Below are 21,502 nucleotides of genomic sequence, written 5' to 3'. Positions count from 1 at the left end.
GCAGGCGCGGCCGGATTCCCGGCAGTGACGCGGCGGCGGGCGCGCGCGGCGCATTTCCGCCTCTGGCGAATGGCTTGGCTGTAGCGCGCGCCGCGGGCCCAGCTGCGACCCCGGCCCCGCCCCCGGGACCCCAGCCATGGACGGTGAGGGCGCCCTCTGACCCCGCGGGGTGGGCGCGTCGGGGCCGCGGGGATGGCGACGGGAGCCCCCGCGCCGCCTTCCGCCCCTTCCTGCGCCGGCGGGTGCTGCGCAGGGAGCGGCCGGCCGGATGGTGGCGCGGGGCGGGGCGGGCTTTGAAGGGTCTGACTCAGTTTCCCCACTGGGTGGCGGGGTCTTGACTCCGTAATCTCCGGGGTGGCGGGGAGCTTCGGCCCAGCTTCACTCCGGGGCCCTGGGCGCAGGTCTGACTTCGTTTCCTCGTTAGGGGAAAGTGTATCCGACTCCGTTTGCTCTCAGGATGAGGCGTGGGGGTGCCCTCCGTAGTTTTCCTTTTGGAAGTAGAACAGCCTCTGACTCCGTTTCCCTCAGTAAGGAGAAGGCGCTCTGGCCAGTTTTCCCTCGGGAAACAGCTGTTTCTGCCTTCCTCACCCCTTCCCCTTAGTTTCACCGCAGGTTCCAGGGAGCGGGCCCTGCCCCAGTGCCCTTGGCGGGGAGGGAGCCTGGCGCTCTGTCCTCTCCGTAAGGAAGCAGGCGCTCCCCGGTAAGGACGGAAAGGGGGAAAGGGGGCTTGTGCTGATCCTTGTCTCCCTCCCTTTCAGACCTGTTTCCCCTCATCTTCCCAGCTGGTAAGTGGACCGCCTTCCCTCTCGGTGATTGGGGGAGGAGTGCCCTGGGGTTAGGGGCGAGGAGGGCAGCCGCCTGATTGGAGCTGGTCCGGGTCTGGCCACAGAGCCCGCCCAGGCCTCTGGCCCCTATGTGGAGATCATCGAGCAACCCAAGCAGCGGGGCATGCGCTTCCGCTACAAGTGCGAGGGCCGCTCAGCGGGCAGCATCCCGGGCGAGAGGAGCACGGACACCACCAAGACCCACCCCACCATCAAGGTCAGCATGACTGTTAGTGGTGGTGTGGGGGGCACAGGGTGGGTTTGCCGCCTCCAGGTGGGGGGTGGGGCTGGGTGCAGTGTCTGGGAGTTAGGTTTGGACTTCCCGGAGTCTCTAGAAGTTCTCTGTACTTTGAACAGATCAATGGCTACACGGGGCCAGGGACAGTTCGCATCTCCCTGGTCACCAAGGACCCCCCTCACCGGCCTCATCCCCATGAGCTTGTGGGGAAAGACTGCCGGGATGGCTTCTATGAGGCTGAGCTCTGCCCCGACCGCTGCATCCACAGGTGAACTCCTGACCAGCCGGGTATGGGGGGTGAGGTGAGGAGACGGGAGGCTGGGTGGGTGTGTAGCTGTTATAGTGTTACTCCATTCTGGACACTGGGAAGAATTCTTCACTCCTAGCTTTGCAAGCAGATTCTCTTTGCCTTGAAATCATCTGTGCATCTCAACTGTCAAGTAGATATGAGCTCCATGGGATAGGAATGGATCCCTAATAACCTCTGAACCCCCAAAGTAACTTCACTGATGAAAATAACATAGTTAGGTTGGAAGAATAGCCCACTGGTGGAGGGAAGGTCGGCAAGTTGGAGGTCAGGAAAAGCCTCTCTGTTAAGGCTTGAATAGTGAGGAGAGCAGAGAAGCATGGGAAAAAACATTTCAAGCAGAGTGAACAAATGCAAAGGTCTTGAAGTGGGGGTGAGTTTAGGGTGTTTGGGAAACAGAAAAGAAGCGGCTGTTACTGAGGGTAGGGAGCCCAGGCAGCAGGGCACAGATGCTTGTCAGCCAAGGTAAAGAGTGGGTTTCTTTACAGCACAATAGGAAGCACAGTGGTGATTTGGTGAATGGGGAGGGGAGGGAGGAACAGACTGGGCAGAGACAATGGGACTAATACATGGAGAGGGACTCAGCTTCCAGAACCTGGGGATCCAGTGTGTAAAGAAGCGGGACCTGGAGCAGGCCATCAGCCAGCGCATCCAGACCAACAACAACCCCTTCCAAGGTGAGGGCTGAGGGATCCCTGGGTGGCGCAGCGGTTTGGCGCCTGCCTTTGGCCCAGGGCGCGATCCTGGAGACCCGGGATCGAATCCCACATCGGGCTCCCGGTGCATGGAGCCTGCTTCTCCCTCTGCCTATGTCTCTGCCTCTCTCTCTCTCTCTGCCTGACTATCATAAATTTAAAAAATAAAATAAAATAAAATAAAAAACAAGTTGAGGGCTGAGGGAGCAAAGGCTGAGACCTGTCCGAAGCACCCCCACCCTCTCTGGTTCTTCCAAGCCACCTCCCTTATTGGCCAAGACTCTTAGTACTGATGGAATTTTGCTGCCCATTCAGTACCCACTCCCATTTACCACTGGGGAAACTGGGAGCCAGTGAGGGGGCATAACACCCAGGGGCACAGGTGGGTCACACAGGTCAGTGATGGGTCTAGAATCTTCTCTCTCTCCTCCTTTAGGACTCCCACTGTTTGACACACCCTCAGACAATGCTCCCGGGTCCAGAGCTCCCTGCCCCCCTCATCCCCTGCCACGCCTCCCGGTCCCCTGACCGTCTATTCTTGTGGCAGTTCCCATAGAAGAACAGCGTGGGGACTATGACCTGAATGCGGTGCGGCTCTGCTTCCAGGTGACAGTGCGGGACCCGGCAGGCAGGCCCCTGCGCTTGTCACCTGTCCTCTCCCATCCCATCTTTGACAACCGTAAGTGACCAAGGAGCCATGGGAAGGGTAGAGGGAGGGACAAGCCTGTGAGGAGGAAGGGGTTGGCGGGGAATGGCCCACTAGAGGAGCTCTGGCTTCATGCAGGCATCTAGTGTATTTGTCACCTCTTCTGTGTCCAGCTCTGTGCTGGCTGTGGTGGGGGTTGGGGGGGGGCGGTTAATGAGACAAAGAAGACCTGGATCTGCCCTTAAGGTGTTAGCTTCAAGGCTGGCAGGAAGTCAGATAGAAGACAGGTACTTGGAATATGTGATGGGAGGATGGTGTGCCCGTAACTGTACTAACGACTCTGGGAAATGAACTCCCGGGAACAAGATGATGTTACAGAGTAGTACTTCAATGATGAAGCTCATAGGAAGTTCACAGATGGGGACGCCTGGGTGGCTTGGCAGTTGAGCGTCTGCCTTCAGCTCAGGGAATGATCCTGGAGTCCTGGGATCCTGGGATGGAGTCCCACATCAGGCTCCCTCTATGGAGCCTGCTTCTCTCTCTGCCTATGTCTCTGCCTCTCTATGTCTCTCATGAATAAATAAAATCTTAAAAAAAAAAAAAAAAGTTCACAGATGAATTGGGCCCATGTTGATCAGTTGTAGTTTTAATCAAGTAAACAGCAAGGATGAATGAAAATAAAAGGACTCTGGAGCCCTTAGGACAGGAAACCAGGATGAAGTGGAGGTCAGGAGGGAAGGGTTTGTGGCCACACAAACTGGGCCTTGAAGGTTGCTTGGGTCTGGTGGAAAGAGGTGTGACCAGACTGCTTCCCTGGACTATAAGCTCCATGAGGTCAGAGATGTTTGAGTTTTGTCGTGTTCTCCGTTCCTAGAATGGTACTGGGTCCATAGTGATACCAGTATGGAAATAGTTGCCAAATAAGTTGGGGGTGAGGAGCCATGGGATTGGTTGAACCTCAGCTGCAGAGGTATGGTCAGCAAGCTCTGGACAACCTTGACTGTGGGATGGATAGGGAATATTGCAACTCCTGCAGGCCGGTCCTGGAGACCTCTGAAGGGGGCTTATTTTCTCCCCACACCCTCAGGTGCCCCCAACACTGCTGAGCTCAAGATCTGCCGAGTGAACCGAAACTCTGGGAGCTGCCTCGGGGGGGATGAGATCTTCCTGCTCTGTGACAAGGTGCAGAAAGGTACACACCCAGAAGGGGGCTAGACTCTGGAGCAGGAGGTGAGGGGCAAGGCTGAGCAGAGATGGTGAGTGTCAGGAGGCTGGCTTTAAACACTCCCCACCAACACCTCGGGGGCAGCAGATTGATGTATCTCGGGAAACAAGTCTCGGCAATTGTGGGGGCAGTGAGCTGTGTGAGTTGAGTGGTGACCCACACTGATGCCCCATCTCCCACAGAGGACATTGAAGTGTATTTCACGGGACCAGGCTGGGAGGCCCGAGGCTCCTTTTCTCAAGCTGATGTACACCGACAAGTAGCCATTGTATTCCGGACACCTCCCTACGCGGACCCCAGCCTGCAGGCTCCCGTGCGTGTCACCATGCAGCTGCGGCGGCCTTCTGATCGGGAGCTCAGCGAGCCCATGGAATTCCAGTACTTACCAGACACAGGTACACAGCTGGGGAGGGAAGCAACAGGGCCATCAGGCTGGACGCCTGAGGCTGTAGTTGAGGGTCAAACACCCAGGCCGGGGCAGGAATATCTGCAGCTGGGGCAGGGACTGTCTGCCTCTTTCTTGCCTCAGTTGATAGGAAGAATACCCAAGACTTACTGAGTCCTTATTACCTGTTTGGTCCTATTCCAAGCGTATCAGTGAATTAATCTGATTTTGGAAGATAGCATCTAACTTGGCCCAGGGTCACAGAGATAGTTGCAGAGTTAGTATTTAAACCCAGGCTCTCTGGCTCTAGGGTCCTGTCGCCACACTGTGTGTCTCTACCACATAGTCATGATCTGATCATGATCATGGGTTTTGGGCACCTGACCACATTAGGAACAGCCAGCATCATCTTCAATCCAAAGCCCATCGTTTAGCCGGAGGCTGTTTTCTTGCCCTCAGAGCAGTCAAATAGAGTTTGGAAAGCAGCCCCTGAAACAGCCATCATTTCCTGCCACAAATAATTACCAAGCACCCACTTGGTGTCAAGGCCCATGGCAGGTAGAGGGAATACAAAGATGAACGCAGTGTGTTTCCTGCACTCTGGAAGGTCAGTCACATGAGAAAGACAAACCTGCAGAACAGATTCTTAAGTGACAGAATGACCTGAGCCGGAAGGAGGTGGTGCAGAGAACTGGAGACGGCCTCACAGAGCGGGAGCATCTAAGGTAGAGAAAGACCCAGAATTCTGTGCATTCTCCAGGCAGGTGGACAGGCACCTGGAGGTGCAGGCGTGTTGGAGGGTGCCCACTGTGTTTGGGGGGCAACTTTGTGGGAGCTGTCAGTGGGCAGTGATCAGGCGCTGGTAGGAGGGCCTTGAGTGTCAGACTCGAGGCGTTCATCCAAGATTTCATCCTAAAGGCAGCGGGGAGCCACATAAGGTTCAAGCAAGGGGAGGGGATATCAGTGGATCTGGAAGCTCACACTGGCAGGAGTATATAGAGGAGCTGAGAGGGAGAGACTCAGGGCAGAAAGGCCATGGTGGAAGGTGCTGCAGTGGTTCAGGAGAAGTGCTGTGAACCTCATGGAGCCGATGGCAAAGGACCCCTCCGCTGCTGTCCTCCCTAGGTACTCGTGAGCCCCCAGGCCCTTTTGTCTGAAACACACTAAGCTCAGTCCGTCCTCAGGACCTGTGCTCCAGCTCTTGACTTTATTTGGAATGCTTTGGCCCAGATCTTTACATGATGAGCTTCCCATGGCCACATCTAAACTCAGCTCTCCAGCCTCACTTCAGGTTCTGTTATGTCACCCTGTGTCTCTTCCTCAGCATTCCTATCATTGTATATGGTTGTGTCCCTGCCCCGTGTAGCTAGGATGTCCACTTCTGGGGGAGCAGGAGCTTTGCTTACTCCTGGCCATAGCCTCTATGGCCAGAGTGGAGCCTGCACAGGGTGGGTGCTTGGTGAATGTGTGTCATGTTAGTGGACAGTGGGGAGTGAGAGAAAGGAAGATGTTGATGATGATTTCAAGGTTTCTAGTTCGGGTGGTGGGGAAGATGGGTGGCGAGCGGACACTGGAGGAGGAAGAACCAGGTTTTTGAGGTGAGATGATGAGGTTGGCTTTGGACCGACGGTGTTGAGTACTTTGGGGTTACCCCACATGCCACAGTACTTAGAAAGGCAGTCCTGGAGGTTGTGGACTGAGCTAGCCAACCATCAGAAATGAATACGGGTCTCTGTTGGTCTTCAGCAAGCCCGTCGTGCCTCAGCTTCCCCAGAGCACAAAGATCATGGCCAGGCCTGGATCAAGGCTGTGGGTGAGCTAGAATCTGGGCAGTGCAGGTAAGAGAAGAAGCTGGAGACAGGGCTCCACGAGGGGTCCTGTTCCCTAGAGCCTGGCCGCTTCATTTGGAGTCATCCCTGTGGCCTTTGGTCTGTCACATTCAGCTGATACAGGCCTTCTCAGAAAGCTGTGGGAGTCTCACAATTGTGTGTCAAAGTATCATGCAGCTCTTCTCCCTGGTGGGGTGGGTTTGGAGAATGGGTCTTACGGAAAGCTTGTCTCATCCTCTTCCTCCTGATGGTCCTTTGAAAGCCTTGGGGATCCATCTGAAAAGAGCGAGGCCCACTTCTCCCCATTACTTTTCTAGATGATCGTCACCGGATTGAAGAGAAACGTAAAAGGACATATGAGACCTTCAAGAGCATCATGAAAAAGAGTCCTTTCAATGGTGAGGGGGCAGTGGAGAGCATGAGAGAGGTGGCCAATGGGGGAAGGGGACGAGGAAGTGGGGGCTAGGAACTGACCCATCCTCACCCCACAGGACCCACTGACCCCCGGCCTCCACCCCGGCGCATTGCTGTGCCTTCCCGAAGCACGACTTCCGTCCCCAAGCCAGGTGAGGATTTCCTGTTGTCCCACCAGAACTACAAGCTCAAATCTGTTCAGCCTGTGGTTTAGACACCTTCTGGGTTGGGGGGATAAGCAGTCAGCTTCACCAGCAGGTGTCTGAATCCTGCTCTCTGTTGGGCTCATGTTTCTCAGGGCTTGAGGCCTAGTTACTACATCAGAGCCATTTGGGGTGTGGTGAAGACATGCATTCCCGGGCCCCTTACTGACCTGTGCAATCAGGCTTTGGAAACATGGCCCAGGAAGCAGCTAATGCACTAGTGAGCACTGAGGTCTGAGAGCCACTGTGTCAGCTAGGTCCCATATTGGATGCCTTGGGAGATAGTTTAAAAATGTAGTCTTTGACCTCAGCTCTCAATCGAATTAGGGAAGCAAAATCCCCTCCAATGTAGTAGAGTGTATATGCTGGTAGCTGGTAGCAGAGTAACAAAAAAGAGTAACAAAGTGCCCTGCTTCAGGCCATGACACTGGATGCTACTTGGGCTCAGTGTCCAGGCTCCTGGTCTCTTGAAGTTTTACCAGCTGATCTCTGACAGCATCCCTTTCTCTTAAAGGCTAGGAGAGCTTTGTGGGGCCCCACAGGAGGGGGTGAGGATAGAACTGCACAGGTCAGATGGAGTAAAAGGAAGGAGTGAGGGTGCTGGCAGGGAGCTCCTAGGGAGGTGTTGATCCTAATCCCTAGCACAGGGGCTAGGGCACAGACAACGGGGTGGGTCTCTACAGCTTCCTCTGGCCCCTGATTCTCTGTCTCTTTCTCCCAGCTCCCCAGTCCTATCCCTTTACGCCATCCCTCAGCACCATCAACTTCGAGGAGTTCTCCCCCATGGTCTTTTCTTCGGGGCAGATCTCAAGCCAGACCTCTGCCTTGGCATCAGCCCCTGCCCCTGCCCCAATCCTGGCCCCGGCCCCGCCAGCCCCAGCCCCTGCCCCAATCTTAGCCCCAGGCCTTGCTCAGGCCATGGCCCCCCCTGCCCCCAAGACCACCCAAGCCGGGGAAGGGACGCTGACAGAGGCCCTGCTACAGCTGCAGTTTGATGCTGATGAAGACCTGGGGGCCCTGCTGGGCAACAGCGCTGACCCAGCCGTGTTCACAGACCTGGCCTCCGTCGACAACTCTGAGTTTCAGCAGCTGCTGAACCAGGGTGTATCTGTGGCCCCCCACACAGCCGAGCCCATGCTGATGGAGTACCCTGAGGCAATAACACGCCTGGTGACAGGGTCCCAGAGGCCCCCTGACCCAGTTCCTGCTCCCGTAGGGGCCTCTGGGCTCCCCAACGGCCTCCTCTCAGGGGATGAAGACTTCTCCTCCATTGCAGACATGGACTTCTCAGCCCTTCTGAGTCAGATCAGCTCCTAAGTGGGTGTTACCCTGCTCAGAGCACTGGGTTGCAGGGGATGGAAGCCCTCCCAAAGCAAGCACTTACGGATTCTGGGGGCGGGGGGGGTTGTATGTGCTCCAACTGCCCCCACCTTCTTTGGGTGATGTCTTGGGGGGGGTGCATTTTATTCTTTTATTGGCAGTGTCTCTCTTTTTGGAGGTGCTTAAGCAGAAGCATTAACTTCTCTGGAAAGGGGGGAGCAGGGAGGACTCAAACTCTTCCACTATCCTAATGTTCAGCTCCCTTCTCTTTATAAGGAATTCTGGGGGCCCCCATCCCTACCCTCCAGCTTCTAATACTCTCCTAGAGAGGGCCGGGCTGGAGCTATGGCCTTTGAGGCCACAGAGCCTTATCACCAAGTGTCTTCCTCAAATCATGGATTCATTCTCACCTTGTGCCAAAATAATGCCCCCTACCAGCCCCTCTGTGGTGCTGGCATTGTCCTTAAACTAACACCAGCATTTGAGGGCCTGTCCCCCTGGCCCAGCAGAGGTCTCTACCAGCTCTTCCCTTGCTCAACTGTGGCCCAGGGGGACTGGTGGGACAACACTGGCCCTTTCCAGGATCCAGGGAGGTTCAGTCCGAGACTTTTCTGTTCCCCCTTTTCTCAAGTGCCTTAATAGTAGGGCTAGGTGTTTGGAGAGTAGGGGGGAGGGCAGGCTGGCAGCTCTCCAATCAAGAGGCTCGGTTTTTACTGAAGAATGAAAGCAGTTGGACTCTTGCTCTTTCTACTCTGAACTAATAAATTCATTGCCAAGCTGGCCGTTGGTTTCCCTTCTTTTAGCAAACCGAACACTCTTGGCTGGTCACGTCAGGCTGGACATTAGTGAGAGCTGGATGAATATTTACAGTGCCTTCTAGAAGTCTGAGGATCAAAGCCCGTGGGTCAAGGCAGGCAACTAATGTGGGTGGGGGCTCAGCATAGAGAAGAAGGCCCAGTGGGGCCCACTGGCTGTGGGGATGGAGTAGTTTCAGGAAGGGCATCAGAGGCCATACCAGCTTTAGGTCTTAGATCAACAGAGGCAGGAGAGTCTTTACAGAGCCGCTACCAGCGTTCCAGTGTGAGACAATCTTGAAAAGCTTGGATGGGGCCAGGCTATAAAGGTCAAGGACTCTGAATTTAAAAACGGTTTGAATTTCATCTCTTGAGTGGCCAAGGGAAAGTCCACATCTGTTGAGGAAGAGGAGATTCCAGGTAAAGGTCTATGCTCTGACATCCTGTTCTGCGAGGGCCGAAGAAATAAATCAGCGTAGAGAGGCCTAAACAAAAGCCAGGCCACAGCCCGAAGCGGCGGAGCTCTAGTACTTCCTGCTCAGCCCCACGCAGGCGCAGTAAAGTCGTGTTCGCGAAAGGGCCCAGCCCGCTAGCCTGCCTTCCAAGTGCGCAGGCGCAGACAGCCTTCTGCGGGGAAGCCGGTATGGAGCCCGGGGGAAGCCTCTACCCACAGTCCGACGGCATCTAAGTTCTGGGCTGCGCACAGGAGGGTGTGTGGGAGGGTGAAGCAGAGGCGTGCGGGTGATCAGTGGAGCTTGCTCAAAAGCTAGTGCGTCCCCTGGGAACAGCAGGCCCTGGCTGCGGACTCCCACGGAGCGTGCCGCCTGGGACACGCCAGCGGGCCGCGGAGCGTCGGGGTACCGGGGAGCGCCGGGAGCGCCGAGCGTCCCCCAAGCCTCTGGCCCGGGGGGCGGAGCCACGGGCGGGGCCTGGAGTAGGGCGGGCCACTCGGGGGCCAGGCCCTGGGGCGCTTCCGCGCATGGGCGGTCCCGAGCGTGGTCGTCAGGTCAGGACCCCTGAGAACCTTCGGAGTAGCTCCCCGAGAGGCGGGGCGCGATGGGTCCCCAGCACCCGGGCCGTGGCCAGGCTGCAGCTGGACCACGAGTGGTGAGGAGGCTCCTCACCAGAGGAAGCGGGTGACAGCCGAGAGCGGTGCGCGCCGCCTAAGGCCCCAGGGGAAGGAGTGAGCCCGTCCTCTCGCCCAGGCCACGCCCCTCCCTAGCTTTCCCAGTGTCACAGTCACCCCTCTCGGGGCCAAGGGAGCACGGGCCTACGCCTAAAAAGTCAGAGCCTTTACATCCGAGCATAGTCAGGCTCTCCTTCATCCCTAAACTTCATCTCTCCCTCCCCCGCCCTGCAGGTCCACTGCAGGTCCACGTCTGTTCCTCTGCCCCTGATCTCCATCCCTCACGTTTGGTTCCAGGAAAAGGGCCTAGCTGGGGCTGGCTCCCCCGACAATGCAGAATAGGTGTGGGATGTGACCATCTGCTTCCCAACAGACCAGTGTTTGTGAGAGAAGCCAACGGGTGGTCTAGCACCCGAGAAGCCCTCAGTGAGTGCCAACCTAACCCCGAGCCAGTGTTCCAAAGGCCTGTCCTGAGTGGTCCTGGGGACTTGGCTGGAGCCTCTGGGGGCAAAACCTCTCCCCCTAGTCATGTCATGAACACCCGCACAGACACAGAGTAGTGGCTTCTTTACTCCCTGAAGTCCCCTTTTCTCCACAGAATATTTACACACAAAGGATGGGGGAAGGGCAACTTCACCACCAAGTATCCAGCGGGGGAGTTGGGGGGCAGTGCTAAGAGAGAGTTCCTGAGGAGGGCCCAGGGCCCCAGGGGGCCCAGGTATCCTGATGACCTGAGCAGTTTCAAGCAGGTCCGTGGCCAGGCTGCAGCTGGGCCAGACAGCTCAGACCGGGTCGGTGGTGGGTGAGCCCAGCTGCTTGGAGGCCAGGAGCAAGCGGGTGGCTGCGCTCTCCGACTCCGCCTGCAGTCTCTGGTTGTTGTGCCGCAGGCTCCGCACTTCCTCCTCCAGGGCTGCCCTGTCTGCCTTCTCCTGGGGTGGTGGAAGGCGTGTGTCAGAGCGCTGGCTCCTTTCCCAGGGCAGCCCTGTAATTCCCTGCCGACCCCCAGCCCACCCTGTCACCTTCTCCAGGTCTTCCTGCAGCTTCCAGAGCATGGACTCCAGGTGAGAGACCTTCTCGGACAGGCTCCCAGATTCTGGCCTGAGGACATAAGGGTCAGGTCATGGGACCAGGTCGGCAGCAGTACCTCTGGCTGGCTCCCAGGCCCACTTAAATGAGATGGGCGCGTTTGCAGACTTGTATACGGGGGAAGGCAGAGCCCTGCCTGGGACAGTGCTTAACTCGTGTATGGTCACATGGGCACAGTGAAGGGGCTAGATCACCACAGGGAGGCTTACTCAGCATCAGACTTTGGAGTTTCCTTCACATCTCCACTCTCTGGGATGGGCTGTCCTGTGGGGAGACAGCGATCATTAGAGCAGGTAGGTAAAAGGAGAAAGAGCCCTACCCTATCCTGGCTCTGACCCCCAGTGCCTCGTGCCTTACCATCCCGAGACAGTGACTCCAGGATGGTGTTGCAAGAGGAGGCGATCTCCGAGATGGACTGCCACTCGTCTTCCAGGGTCTCACTGCCCGCCTCGGATATGACTATGGGCACAAGGAGGTGGGCTCAGCCAGGGAAGCCCAAGCCAGCTCCTCTGAGCCCCCACCCCCATACCCCACCTTGCTTGAGACTCACTTTTGCTGATGGAGTTCTGCAGAGACAAGGTTCGTGGAAGGAAGGAGGCCCTCAGCTCGGGGGCCGGGTGTCCACTCTCCTCACAACCACTGGAGCTGTCTGGCCCATCCTGGACGGTATTAATGAGTATGGATGCAGTGATGTCCACCATCACCACTGTGCCCACCCCTGTTCTTTGGGCTCCAGAGTCCTGTTTCTGCTTACCTGGGTGGGGGATGTCTCTCTGCCAATACTGGGTACTGCCGGCTTGGCTGTGGCGGCCAGGAGGAGGTCTGGGGTGGTGTTTGGCAGGACTGGGGCCTCGTCTGACAGGGAGCTGGGGAGAGCAGAGATAGCTCAGCAAGAGAAGCTGCACCCCATGGCTCTGGTCTTTACAGACCGTGCCTGTCCAGCCTCACCGGGCTGAAGAGGGAAGGCCGAAAGACGGCACCTGTGGGGTGATGGTGAGTTCTGGCTGTGCAGGAACTCAGTCCTCTCTTCAGCCAGATCCCCAGGCCCTGTGGGAATGCCACCATCGTGCAGGCACACTTCCAGCAGCTGCTTTGTGTTGGGCAGCAGGGTCACCACCCCCAGGGCCTCATCCTGCACCGGCTCTGGGGCCCCCCGCCGGCTGGGCTCCTGCAGAGATAGCGTGTACAGCTCCGAAAAGCTCCTGCGGGGAGGAATGGGCAGTGTCAGGCAGGAACCCCCAGTCACCAGTGTCCTGCATCTCCAAACCTACTCCCAAATGCGCCTGAGGCTCACTTCCAGGAGGAGAACTCTCCAAACTCCCTAACAATGGAAAATGTTTGCCTGACTACTAGCTATTTTTCCAGACCCAGTGCTGCCCCTGTGTATCCTGGGCAACTCACTCCAAACATTGATTTCTCCATCTGTGAAATGGGGATAAGAGTAGATTTATAGCTTGCTGTGAAGCTTTCAATAATAACACAGGTAAATCACTTAGTATAGAGATCTAAAACCTGCCTGGGAACCAAATCCAGCCTGTGCCTTTTTCTGTTTTAGCAGCTATGCCTATTTTTGTACTCCTGTGAGCCAAGAGTGGTTTGTACATTGTTAAATAGTTGAAAGAAATAAAAAGGATATTTCATGACATGTGAAAATCAATAAAATTCAAATTTCAGTGTCCACGAATAGTTTTAGTGGAATAAAGACAACTCCTGCATTTACCAATCATCTAGGGATGCTCTTGTGCTACAGCAGAGCTGTGTAGCTGTAGCACAGACCAGATAGCCCAGAAAACCTAAATATTTACTATCTGGCCCTTTACAGAGAAAGTTCACATATACTGGCTTAAGGCAGCAAGTCATTAATCATGTATGTTCTGTGGATAATCCTTTAAAAAAAAAAAAAAAGATGGGTTGTAGGGGCGCCTGGGTGGCTCAGTCTGTTGAGCATCTGAGTCTTGATTTTTGACTCGGGGCGTGATCTCTGGGTCGAGATCCAGCTGGCGTGGACTCTGCACTCAGCTGAGCCTGAAGTCAGCTTGAGGCTCTCTCCTTTGCCTCTGCCCTTCCCCCTGCTCCCGCTCTCTCACTCTCTCTAAATAATTTTTTTAAACTTAAAAAAAAAGTTAGGGCTGCTGTTAAATAATGAGCAGTGAAGACAGCCTGCTCAATTGGCTTCACTCCACGTATGTGACTCAGATTAAGAGACGCGGGGTTCTCCCGAGGAGGCGAGCCTTCCTCATGGGATCGTGTATTCTCGGGCGAACGCTCATGGCCACGCGGGAGGCACAGGCTCCGGGGGGCCGCTGCCTGCTCCTCCCACCTCCCCGCGTCCCCGCCCTGACCTGCGGGGCCGGCCGCTCTCGTCGGGGGGCAGGACGGTGACGCAGACCTTGGGCGCCGAGCGCAGCAGCCGGGCAGCCCCCTCGGGGCCCAGCGTGGGCAGCGTCTGGCCGCACACGCGCAGCAGGCGCGCCCCGGGCCGCAGCCCCGCGGTCTCTGCGAACGTGAAGCGCTCCACGTGTGTGACGAAGCCCTCGGCGTCCACCTCGAAGCCCAGGCGGCCTTGGCCGTCGCGGGGCAGCGCCAGCTCGCGGGTCTCGCAGCCTCGGCTCACCACCTAGGGCCGGCGGGGCGTGAGCGGGGCGCGCCAGCCCCCCGCCCCCCGCGGGGTCCCAGGCAGAGGGGCCTCCTGGGGCTCAGAGCGCCACTTGCCCCGGGCCCCCTCCCCGCTTCCCAGCTTGGCCAAGGCGGGCCGGCCCGGATCGCCTACCGCCCTATCGCCCCCACCGCGTGGCCTCACCTGCAGGCGCGTGACCACCTCGCCCACGGCTTGGCCGGGGGCCCCGTCGAACCGCAGTGTGATCGCCTCCCCGCGGCCGTGGTACAGGTCGAGCCGCTGCTCGGAGAAGGTCCAGGCCAGCACGTCGCGACAGGCGCAGTTGAAGACGACGCGGCCGTCGCGCGGCGCCACCAGCACCAGCGCCTCAGCCGAGACGCCCAGCAGGCAGGGCACCTCGGCGTCGTCCAGCCCGCCGGCCTCGGCCCCGGCCCCCGCCGCGCCCCGCGCCCCAGGCGCAGCTCGCACGCCCCACACCAGAGCCCCCGCCGCCTGCAGCTCGGCCCCCAGGCCCCGAGGGGGCGCCCGCCGCCTCCCGCCTAGGGAGGGCAGGCCGAAGCGCGAAGCCGAGTCCAGGGACGTCGTGGTCACTTCGTTGGTGGCCAGCTCCTGCAGGTACTGCTGACGCGTGCGCGTGGCCATGGCGTGGAACTGGCGTGCGTGGCCTGCTGCCTGCTCGCCGTTGAGCGCCTTGGCCAGCAGGAAGGCACGGAAGTCGGCATTGGCGGCAAAGGGGCCTCCGCCCTGGGGCAGAGCTGGCCCAAAGGCCGGGGTGTCCTGGGTGCGGCTCACGGCCACCCTGGGGGGAGGGAGGCGGGAATTAGGGGCAACTGGGAGGATCCCTGACAGCGGCAGAACCAGGAGCACTTAGGCACCCACCTGTAGGAGGTGTGCGGAGTGCAGGGTGCGTGAGCCCGCACCACTAGGAACACGTGCTGGAAGTGCGAGCGGATGGTGGTAGGGCAGAAGGGCTTGCTGTCAGGTTCCTGGAACACGATCGTCACGATGTCATTCCCAATGTGGCGTTTGCGCAGGAGCTGGGAGTTAGAACGGTGGGGGATGTAAGCTGGACCTGTCTGTCCCCCAGGCCCCTCCTCATTCAGTCAGGGCAGAGCCTGGGTATCAGTGGCTCCCCGACCTGCCCCTGGTGAAGTCTGGGTGTTTGTCTTTGGGGAGGGTTGTTAAAGCTCAGGAGAACTTAGGCCAAGGTTCAAATGCCCCCGCCCCCACAATACCTCTCCCTGGTCCCCCAGAAGCCCTTGGCATTCCCCCAGCCCCATCGTTGCCCCCTCACACCTGCTGCTGGTTATTGGGGGTGTAAGGCAGCATCGTGGACACGTGGAACATGATCTCGTGGTCCTGGTATGTGGTATAGAGGGAGTGCGTGCCTGTGGAATCCGCTGTGGCCGCAGAGGGAGAGGAGGGGGGATCTGCTTGAACTTGCCATCTCTACCTGCAGTCTGGAGCTCCTATGACCCCAACCAACAGATGGGCTACCCCTTCACGCCACCAGGCCCTGAAGTCTAAGGGCCTCAGATTTGGCTGCTCCCTTTCCCTCCCCACCAGGCTCCGGCCTCCAGGCTCCGGTCATGAGGTTGCTGAGAGAGAATGATGACCCAATGAGGAATGGCCTGCTATGAGGGATGAGGGGGTGGAAGTCCCAGGAGAGGATGGATATTGGCCCAGGCACCAGCATGTGTGGAGCTGCTGAGAGTGGGAGGCAAGACCGGTGCTCCAGAAGGGGCCCTGGGGCCCTTCCAACCAGGGAGGCAGGGGCGCTCCCCAGGAAGCTGAGCTGGTGGAATATGTGTATTTGAGGGGCAGGCGTGGTGCCCGCAAAACCCCCTTGGCTGCAGCTCAGGCAGCAGGGGCACCACCCTAGTTGCTCCTTCCAGCCTATGGCTTGCTTGGCCTTTGACCCGCGTCCTCAGCCTACCCAAAGAGCTCTCCAACCCCAGCCCCAGGCCCGGGACAATGCGGGACAGAGAAATGACAAGGCAGTTTGTTCTCATGGAGGCTGTCTGCCCCTCGGCACGGGTCTGCCCCACTCCCCAGCCCCTGGGCCTCACTTTTGGTGTCCAGCTGGGCCCTGTAGCTCTCAAAGCCTTTGAGCCGCACCACGTCGCCCAGCAGGGTGAGAAACTGCATGAAGGCCGGTCCCGCCTCCTGGTTGTTGTACATCTCCTCCTCCGAGCCCTGGCCCGCGCGGCAGTACAAGATGCCCACCTTGCGCTGGAAGCTTAGCTGCAGGGGAGGGCACAGTCAGAAGGCCCTGTACCCACAGCTTCTGGGGATGCCCAGGGTGGCTGTGCTATCTCTGTGCAGGGCCCTGAGCATCACCCTCCCTATGCTGCCTCTGGGTCTCTACTCCTAAGAGGCCTGCTCCCAGTGCTCAGGAAGGTAGTGAAGTCACAGGTGGGAAGGGACTGGGAGGCGGTCAGTTCTCACATGATCACAGTGGAGGTGATTGGTGGAAAGGATCCTGAATCCCAATAAATGTTCACATTGTCACCCTCTTTATCTCAAGGCTAGCCTGTCCTTCCCTCCCTGGAATCCCAGGCACCCCCAGCCCAGCCCCTGGAGGCCTTGACCCTGTACCATCTCGGCTCACCCTGCGCTCGGCTCCTTTGGCTTCTTTTCATCTGGGGTCAATCACGCACAGCTCTAGGTGCTCTGGCCCCTCTGGCTCTGGCCCTGTCTACAGCACAGCCCCTGCTTTCATTTCATCCCTCCTAAGCCCTGCAGCCCCACTTCCACTCCAGCTCCTAAACCCCAACTTCCCCTGAGGGCCCACAGCATGGCTTCATCCTGGCACACTCTCACCATAGGGAGCTGGAACTTTACTTTGCCTGAGCCCCTAGCGACCCTGTTGTCTCAGGCCTGGGCCTCTTCTCTACCACAGTCTTCGCCCTCAGTGACTGCAAGAGCTGCCTCCATGGGAACACACTCCAGTCTCTGCCCCCAGCCCACACCTTTCTTCTGAGCTCCAGACACCCTTCTCCAGCTGCCCAGATGTCCTTTCCTCACCTTGGCACCTCATCTTCTCACTGGATCCTCCCATCCCACCTATCTATCCCTGGACTGTCACCTCCTCTTCACTTCTGCCATCATCACCACCAGGTCTGGCCTGGATGAATGCAACAGCCTTTGGCCTGGCCTCCCTGCTCCTCCAGTCTGGCTCCCATACTACAACCAGAGGGCTGCTCTGCCTCTCATATTTTCCATGGCTCCCCAGTGCTCCCCATCTGGACAAGCTGGATGGCAACCAGGTATAGCCGTTAAGCTGAGGGTGGGGGTGGGGGGACACTGGCTACTCACTACTTGTTCATCCAGAGTGAGTAGCGTGCGTGGCACCTTCGGAGACGCTGAGCCCAGGCGCAGGCAGGTCAGGCTCAGCCGCGGAGCCACGTGCTCCAGAAGCTTTCTAGGGGACAGGCCCCTTGGGGGCCCCGGCGGCAGCACATCCTCAGAGATGGTGCCGCGGAGGGTCCGGAGCTGAGGAGGGGAATGTAGGGACCCTCAGAATCCATACAGGTTTCCGAGGAGGCAATCCGCGGTCTGATCCCATGACCCTGGCCCACCTGTGTGGTCCGCACAATGATTCGATAGCTGTGCAGAGTGCCCCCTCCGCTGCCTTCCTTCTCCTCCCGCCGCAGGCTCACTGCCACCGGACCCAGGGCCTCGTCCAGTCCGAAGAAGTTCTGGTGTTCTGACGAGGAGGGGAGCCAGGGCAGTGGATGACTGGTCCTGCGCCCCTGGGAGTCCCACTGGGGCTCGACCACACCCATTGCTAAACCCTGCCCACGCCCCATTTCATCACCTAGTGATGACTCCTGAGACTAAACCATCAACCTAGTCTAGACCCTAGACTAAGGCTCATTCCCTCTGCTGCCAAATCCCTATTCGTGCAGGCTCCCTGACACTCCAGCCGACGCCTAGCCGCCTTGGCGGCTCTGTACACATCACACCTTGCCCCAGACGCAGGGGACCAATGCCTGTTTGCTTCCAGGCCTAGATCCTCCCCTAGGAGGCTTGGTCCCATGCCTCGCCCCCTTGGCAAGGCCGTGCCCGCCACGCCCAGATTCTGAGGCAGGATGTCTTGGACCCTCCCTTCTGGACACTGACGAGAACAAGGTTCTCAGGTGCAGAGGTATTCAGGCCTCAGTTCTCACTTCCCACAAACGTTGATTGGAAATCTCTCCCCAGCCCTCAGGGATAGGAGGATGAATCAGATGGAGGCCAAAGGCCTTACTTAGGGAGGTGGTTAAAGCGAGGCTCCGCAGCACAGCCTTGGCCTCAGAGGCAGAGCCTGATCCTTCATGTGGCCGGGAACTTAACAGGGAGAGGACAACTCATGAGCTCTACCGTGTGCTCCTCAGGTGACAGGGACGGCTGCCCAGCCAGGAAGCCCTCCCCTTACCTTTGCCATAGAAGTACTTGCGGTAGTAGCCAGCACCCAGGTCTGCATGCTCCAGGCTGTAGGCTGAAGTTCGGTTCTGCGGCTCCTCCAGAATGGACACGGCCGCATTGGGCAGCGCAGGCGGCACAGGTGGGGCCACGGCGCCACCCAGGCCCAGCTCGCCCTCACCCCCAAGCTCACTCACAAAGCCGGGCGCTTCAAGCAGTAGGTCCGAGCTGGCAGATCGGTCCTCGGCAGAGGCCAGAGTCCCAGAGGCGGACTCTGCGTGGCCCCCCGTCCCCCGCGGCCTCGGAGCCCAGTCAAAGAGCAGACTCTGCACATCATAGTGGGCAAACCAGTGGGGCTCAGGCACTGGCGGGAAGGCGGGCTCTGGCTCCTCGGCTGGCAGCCCCAGCAGGGCCAGCGGGTCAGTGAAGAGCCGGGTAGGGCCGGCGGCGGGGCGGCCGGCCTCCTCGTGGCTGTGGGCACGGGCGCGGGGGCTGGCCGGTGTGGGGGGCCGGGCCTCGCCAGCGTCGCTGCCGCTGCGGAGGAGCGGGCCCCGGGCTGGCCGTGGCTCAAAGGTGTGCGGGGTCAGCGGGGGCCGGGCCGGCTGGCGTAGCTTGCGGGCGAAGAGGTCATCAGTGGGCGCAGGGGCGGCGCCCCGCCGCGGGCTCCCCACACCGCCAGCCCACATGGGCGTGCCGTGGGCCTGGCTCGCCGGGGGCCGGGTCGCATTGGCGGGCACAGGTGGTCGGTGCCCGAGTGGCAGGCCAGCTCCTGCCCTGAGGGAGGAGGGGGCTGCTCAGAGGGGCCTGGGGAGAAAACAGGAACCCGGGCCACCAGCCTGGTCCTCCACCACGCACAGGGTGGCTTCCGGCCCCCTCCGCGACCATCAAAGCCGCTTCCGCTTTCCTGGCCACTTCCTTGTCTGCCTAAGGCTGAGGTTTCCAGCCCCCTCCTCCACGGAGTGCTGGGCAGGGCTGGGGACTGGGCTGTCCTCGCCTTAGCCCTGGGGATCTGGGAACCTGGGTGGCCCTGGGGCTGCCGGGCTCCCTCGGTTCCTACTCACACACCTCGGCTTTGGCCTGGGACCAGAATAAGGGTCCCCACCAAGTCCTGGCCCAGTTGGACAGATGATCTGTCCATGGGGCCACTGGTGTCTCGGTCCTGCCCGCTTGACAAAGGGAGGACGTCCTGTCCCCAGAGACTTGCCCCTCCCACTTCCTCCAGGGTCCCTGAGGAGCTGGGCACCCAGAAGCTGGATCTCGGTGCCCTGGCCCTCTGACTCCAATACCTCAAGGACACAGGGGTTCCCAGGGGACACTGGCAGGGCAACAGAAACAGCAAGAGGACTTCCTTCAGCACAGGAAGTGGCCCCAGCTCTGAGCCCGGCCCCTTATCCTGAGGAAGGTGTTGGGGTCACACCAGCTCAGTCATGGGACCCATCACCCTGACCTAAAGGACAGGCCCAGGCTCACTCTCTGCAAGCTACTGTGGCCATGCCTGGCGGCAGGGGGAGGGGTCACAAGGCTGGAGCCCCTTTGCAGGAACTGGGACCCACGGGTCCTCTGCCTACCTGGACTCACTGATGCTGACAGGGAAGGCTGAACCTCATGTGACAAAGGGTCACACTGAGGTCCAGAAAAGGGGATGTTCTCTCCTGAAGTAATTCCATGTTACAGCTAGGATCTGGGGTCTGTCAATCTTTGGGGCCTAAACAGTGCAGTACCTGCCCACTCCTGTTTGTGGGTGCTGGGTGAGTGGGGGTTGGGCTGAGGTTCAAAGTCTCACAGGATGTAAGACTGAGACACCCAAGGCCCCAGGGACCTGCTAGATGCGGAAATGTCGCGACCAGGGGCAGGTGCAAAGGGTAGTGTGAGAAAGTGAGGGGAAGCCACCCCAAGTGAACCCCAGCAGGTGTGGGCAGGCAGGGAAGGGATGTGGGACGCTCCACTAAGAACACAGACAACTGCTGGCAGGTCTTCATGCATCCTCCAGTGACACTCTGAGTGGCTGGGGTAGGACAGGGTGGGGGCAGGGGCTCCGTGTACCCCTCATCTAAAGCTCCAGGACCAAGCAAGTGTGGGCCTCCAGGAAGCTTGGAGTGCCTCCTCCCGTTTCTCTTAGAAGAAAGAGTCCCGTCTTTGCCACGGACCCGGAGCCTCTGTTCTCTCATCTCTAAAATGGGGTTAATCCTTCTGCCCTTTCCCAACACCATGGGGAGACCGCAAGAAGGTTCAAGAGTGTAAAGCTGACCATGTGTTAAGGACGTGGTGGTGAGGCAGGCGCTCGCTCCATGGGCCGAGCTCTTCGGCCTGGGCTGTGATGTGTGTGTTGGGGTGGGAGGGGACATGAGAGGGAAGCCGAGTGGGCCTCTGCTCTGTGTGGGCTGAGCTCTGCCTATGTGTGTGTGCACAGCCCATGAGCTGCCTCTTGTTCCGGCCCAATGCTGGGCTCTGGCCCTGCCTTGGGGGGTGTTCTTGAGCTCTGCCCCCCACCCGGCAGCCTCACACAGGGTCCATTGAGGCCGGGACATTCCTCTCAGCCTGTGTCACTGGGGGGAGAGGGCCGGCCCCGCCCCCACAGATCCGGAAGGCCTGGCTGCCCCAGGAGGAGGCGCTGGATGCTTCCCAGCACATCTGGAGGTCATGACCCCATTTCTGCTGCCAGGGGGTGCGACAGATGTTTCCTCCCAGGCCAGGCCCGAGACTAGGGGCCGGCGCGCAAAGGCTGGGGAGGAGGCCGCCTCGCGACAAGGGGAGCGCCGGGACAGCGGGGTCGTCCCACACACGGCCGGCATTAGGGGCAGCCGCCAGCGCCGCCCAGAGGAGTCAGGGACCGCCTCATCCAATCGCCCGCACACTGGCCGGACCGGGCCGGGCGGTCACGCCGAGAAGTGGGGGCCGCCGGTCGGACTCAGGGGAGTGGACGCGCTGACTCGGAACTGGAGCTGGAGCCCAGAGGTTAGGAGGGTGCAGGCGGCGAACGCGGCTAGGAACCCCCTTCCACACATCCACCCCCCGGGCCCACGCCAAGCCTTTTCCCCTGTCCGGCCCGACCGCAGTGCTTCCACTCCCCCGCTCCCGCCGGTACCTCTGGGGCTCCCGCCTGGTGGCCGCCTCCCGCGCTGGGGTCCCGCTGCCTCTCCCGCTGCTGCTCCAGCACCGGCTCCGCCTCGGGGGCGGGGCTCGTCGGGGGGCGGGGCCGCGCGGAGGGGGCGGGGCCGGCCTGGGAGCAGTCTGCGGCGGGAAGCCCCGAGGGCGGGGACTGCAGACCCGGCGCACTCGGGCAAGAGAACCGAGCCAGGCCCAGTGCAGCGCGCGGTTGGGTCCCCTGCGTCGGCTGAGAAACGCAAAAACGTAGACCTGCCTTCCAGACCAACTGGGAGGGCTAC

The 21,502-nt window shown here is 59.5% G+C and overlaps 2 protein-coding genes across 6 annotated transcripts; one reads left to right on the top strand and one right to left on the bottom strand.

Annotated features, from left to right (window-relative positions):
• Nucleotides 1-7: 7 nt before the first annotated feature.
• On the top strand, nucleotides 8-8,866 carry RELA (RELA proto-oncogene, NF-kB subunit). Of its 5 annotated transcripts, none has more exons than XM_077862428.1 (11): nucleotides 8-143; nucleotides 759-785; nucleotides 890-1,041; nucleotides 1,182-1,330; nucleotides 1,955-2,046; nucleotides 2,612-2,743; nucleotides 3,798-3,902; nucleotides 4,118-4,330; nucleotides 6,467-6,547; nucleotides 6,641-6,715; nucleotides 7,488-8,866. In XM_077862428.1, exons 1-11 carry the CDS (start codon nucleotides 137-139, stop codon nucleotides 8,081-8,083), a joined length of 1,629 nt encoding a protein of 542 aa, XP_077718554.1. In that variant the 5' UTR covers nucleotides 8-136; the 3' UTR covers nucleotides 8,084-8,866. The 5 variants fall into 5 exon arrangements, with proteins under 5 accessions (XP_077718554.1, XP_077718553.1, XP_077718555.1 ...); XM_077862427.1 differs by having other exon boundaries at nucleotides 869-1,041; XM_077862429.1 differs by lacking the exon at nucleotides 8-143 and adding an exon at nucleotides 270-401.
• Nucleotides 8,867-10,556: 1,690 nt separating this feature from the next.
• Nucleotides 10,557-21,296, bottom strand: SIPA1 (signal-induced proliferation-associated 1). Its single transcript, XM_077862425.1, has 16 exons — nucleotides 21,202-21,296; nucleotides 18,130-18,890; nucleotides 17,291-17,418; nucleotides 17,028-17,204; nucleotides 15,779-15,953; nucleotides 15,006-15,109; nucleotides 14,589-14,746; nucleotides 13,893-14,508; nucleotides 13,435-13,709; nucleotides 12,073-12,294; nucleotides 11,847-11,958; nucleotides 11,643-11,751; nucleotides 11,450-11,551; nucleotides 11,302-11,356; nucleotides 11,026-11,104; nucleotides 10,557-10,935 (listed from the first exon to the last, which is right to left on the bottom strand). Exons 2-16 carry the CDS (start codon nucleotides 18,800-18,802, stop codon nucleotides 10,789-10,791), a joined length of 3,132 nt encoding a protein of 1,043 aa, XP_077718551.1. The 5' UTR covers nucleotides 18,803-18,890; nucleotides 21,202-21,296; the 3' UTR covers nucleotides 10,557-10,788.
• Between the last annotated feature and the right edge of the window lie 206 nt (nucleotides 21,297-21,502).

This window comes from Canis aureus, chromosome 21, assembly GCF_053574225.1.
Source record: "Canis aureus isolate CA01 chromosome 21, VMU_Caureus_v.1.0, whole genome shotgun sequence".
In the NCBI taxonomy this organism is placed as follows: Eukaryota; Metazoa; Chordata; class Mammalia; order Carnivora; family Canidae; genus Canis; species Canis aureus.
The sequence above is the reverse complement of the archived record's forward strand: the minus strand, read 5'-3'. Positions and strand labels throughout refer to the sequence as shown.

Excerpts from the sequence above, each read along its gene's own strand:
- RELA (XM_077862426.1), top strand. The coding sequence starts at position 458 with ATGAGGCGTGGGGGTGCCCTCCGTAGTTTTCCTTTTGGAAGTAGAACA. Across the intron at positions 3,903-4,117 it reads CTGTGACAAGGTGCAGAAAG|AGGACATTGAAGTGTATTTC; the intron begins GTACACACCCAG and ends CATCTCCCACAG. Across the intron at positions 4,331-6,466 it reads CCAGTACTTACCAGACACAG|ATGATCGTCACCGGATTGAA; the intron begins GTACACAGCTGG and ends TTACTTTTCTAG.
- SIPA1 (XM_077862425.1), bottom strand. The coding sequence starts at position 18,802 with ATGTGGGCTGGCGGTGTGGGGAGCCCGCGGCGGGGCGCCGCCCCTGCG. Across the intron at positions 13,710-13,892 it reads AGGTGGTCACGCGCCTGCAG|GTGGTGAGCCGAGGCTGCGA; the intron begins GTGAGGCCACGC and ends CGCCGGCCCTAG. Across the intron at positions 11,105-11,301 it reads ACTCCAAAGTCTGATGCTGA|GCCAGAATCTGGGAGCCTGT; the intron begins GTAAGCCTCCCT and ends TTATGTCCTCAG.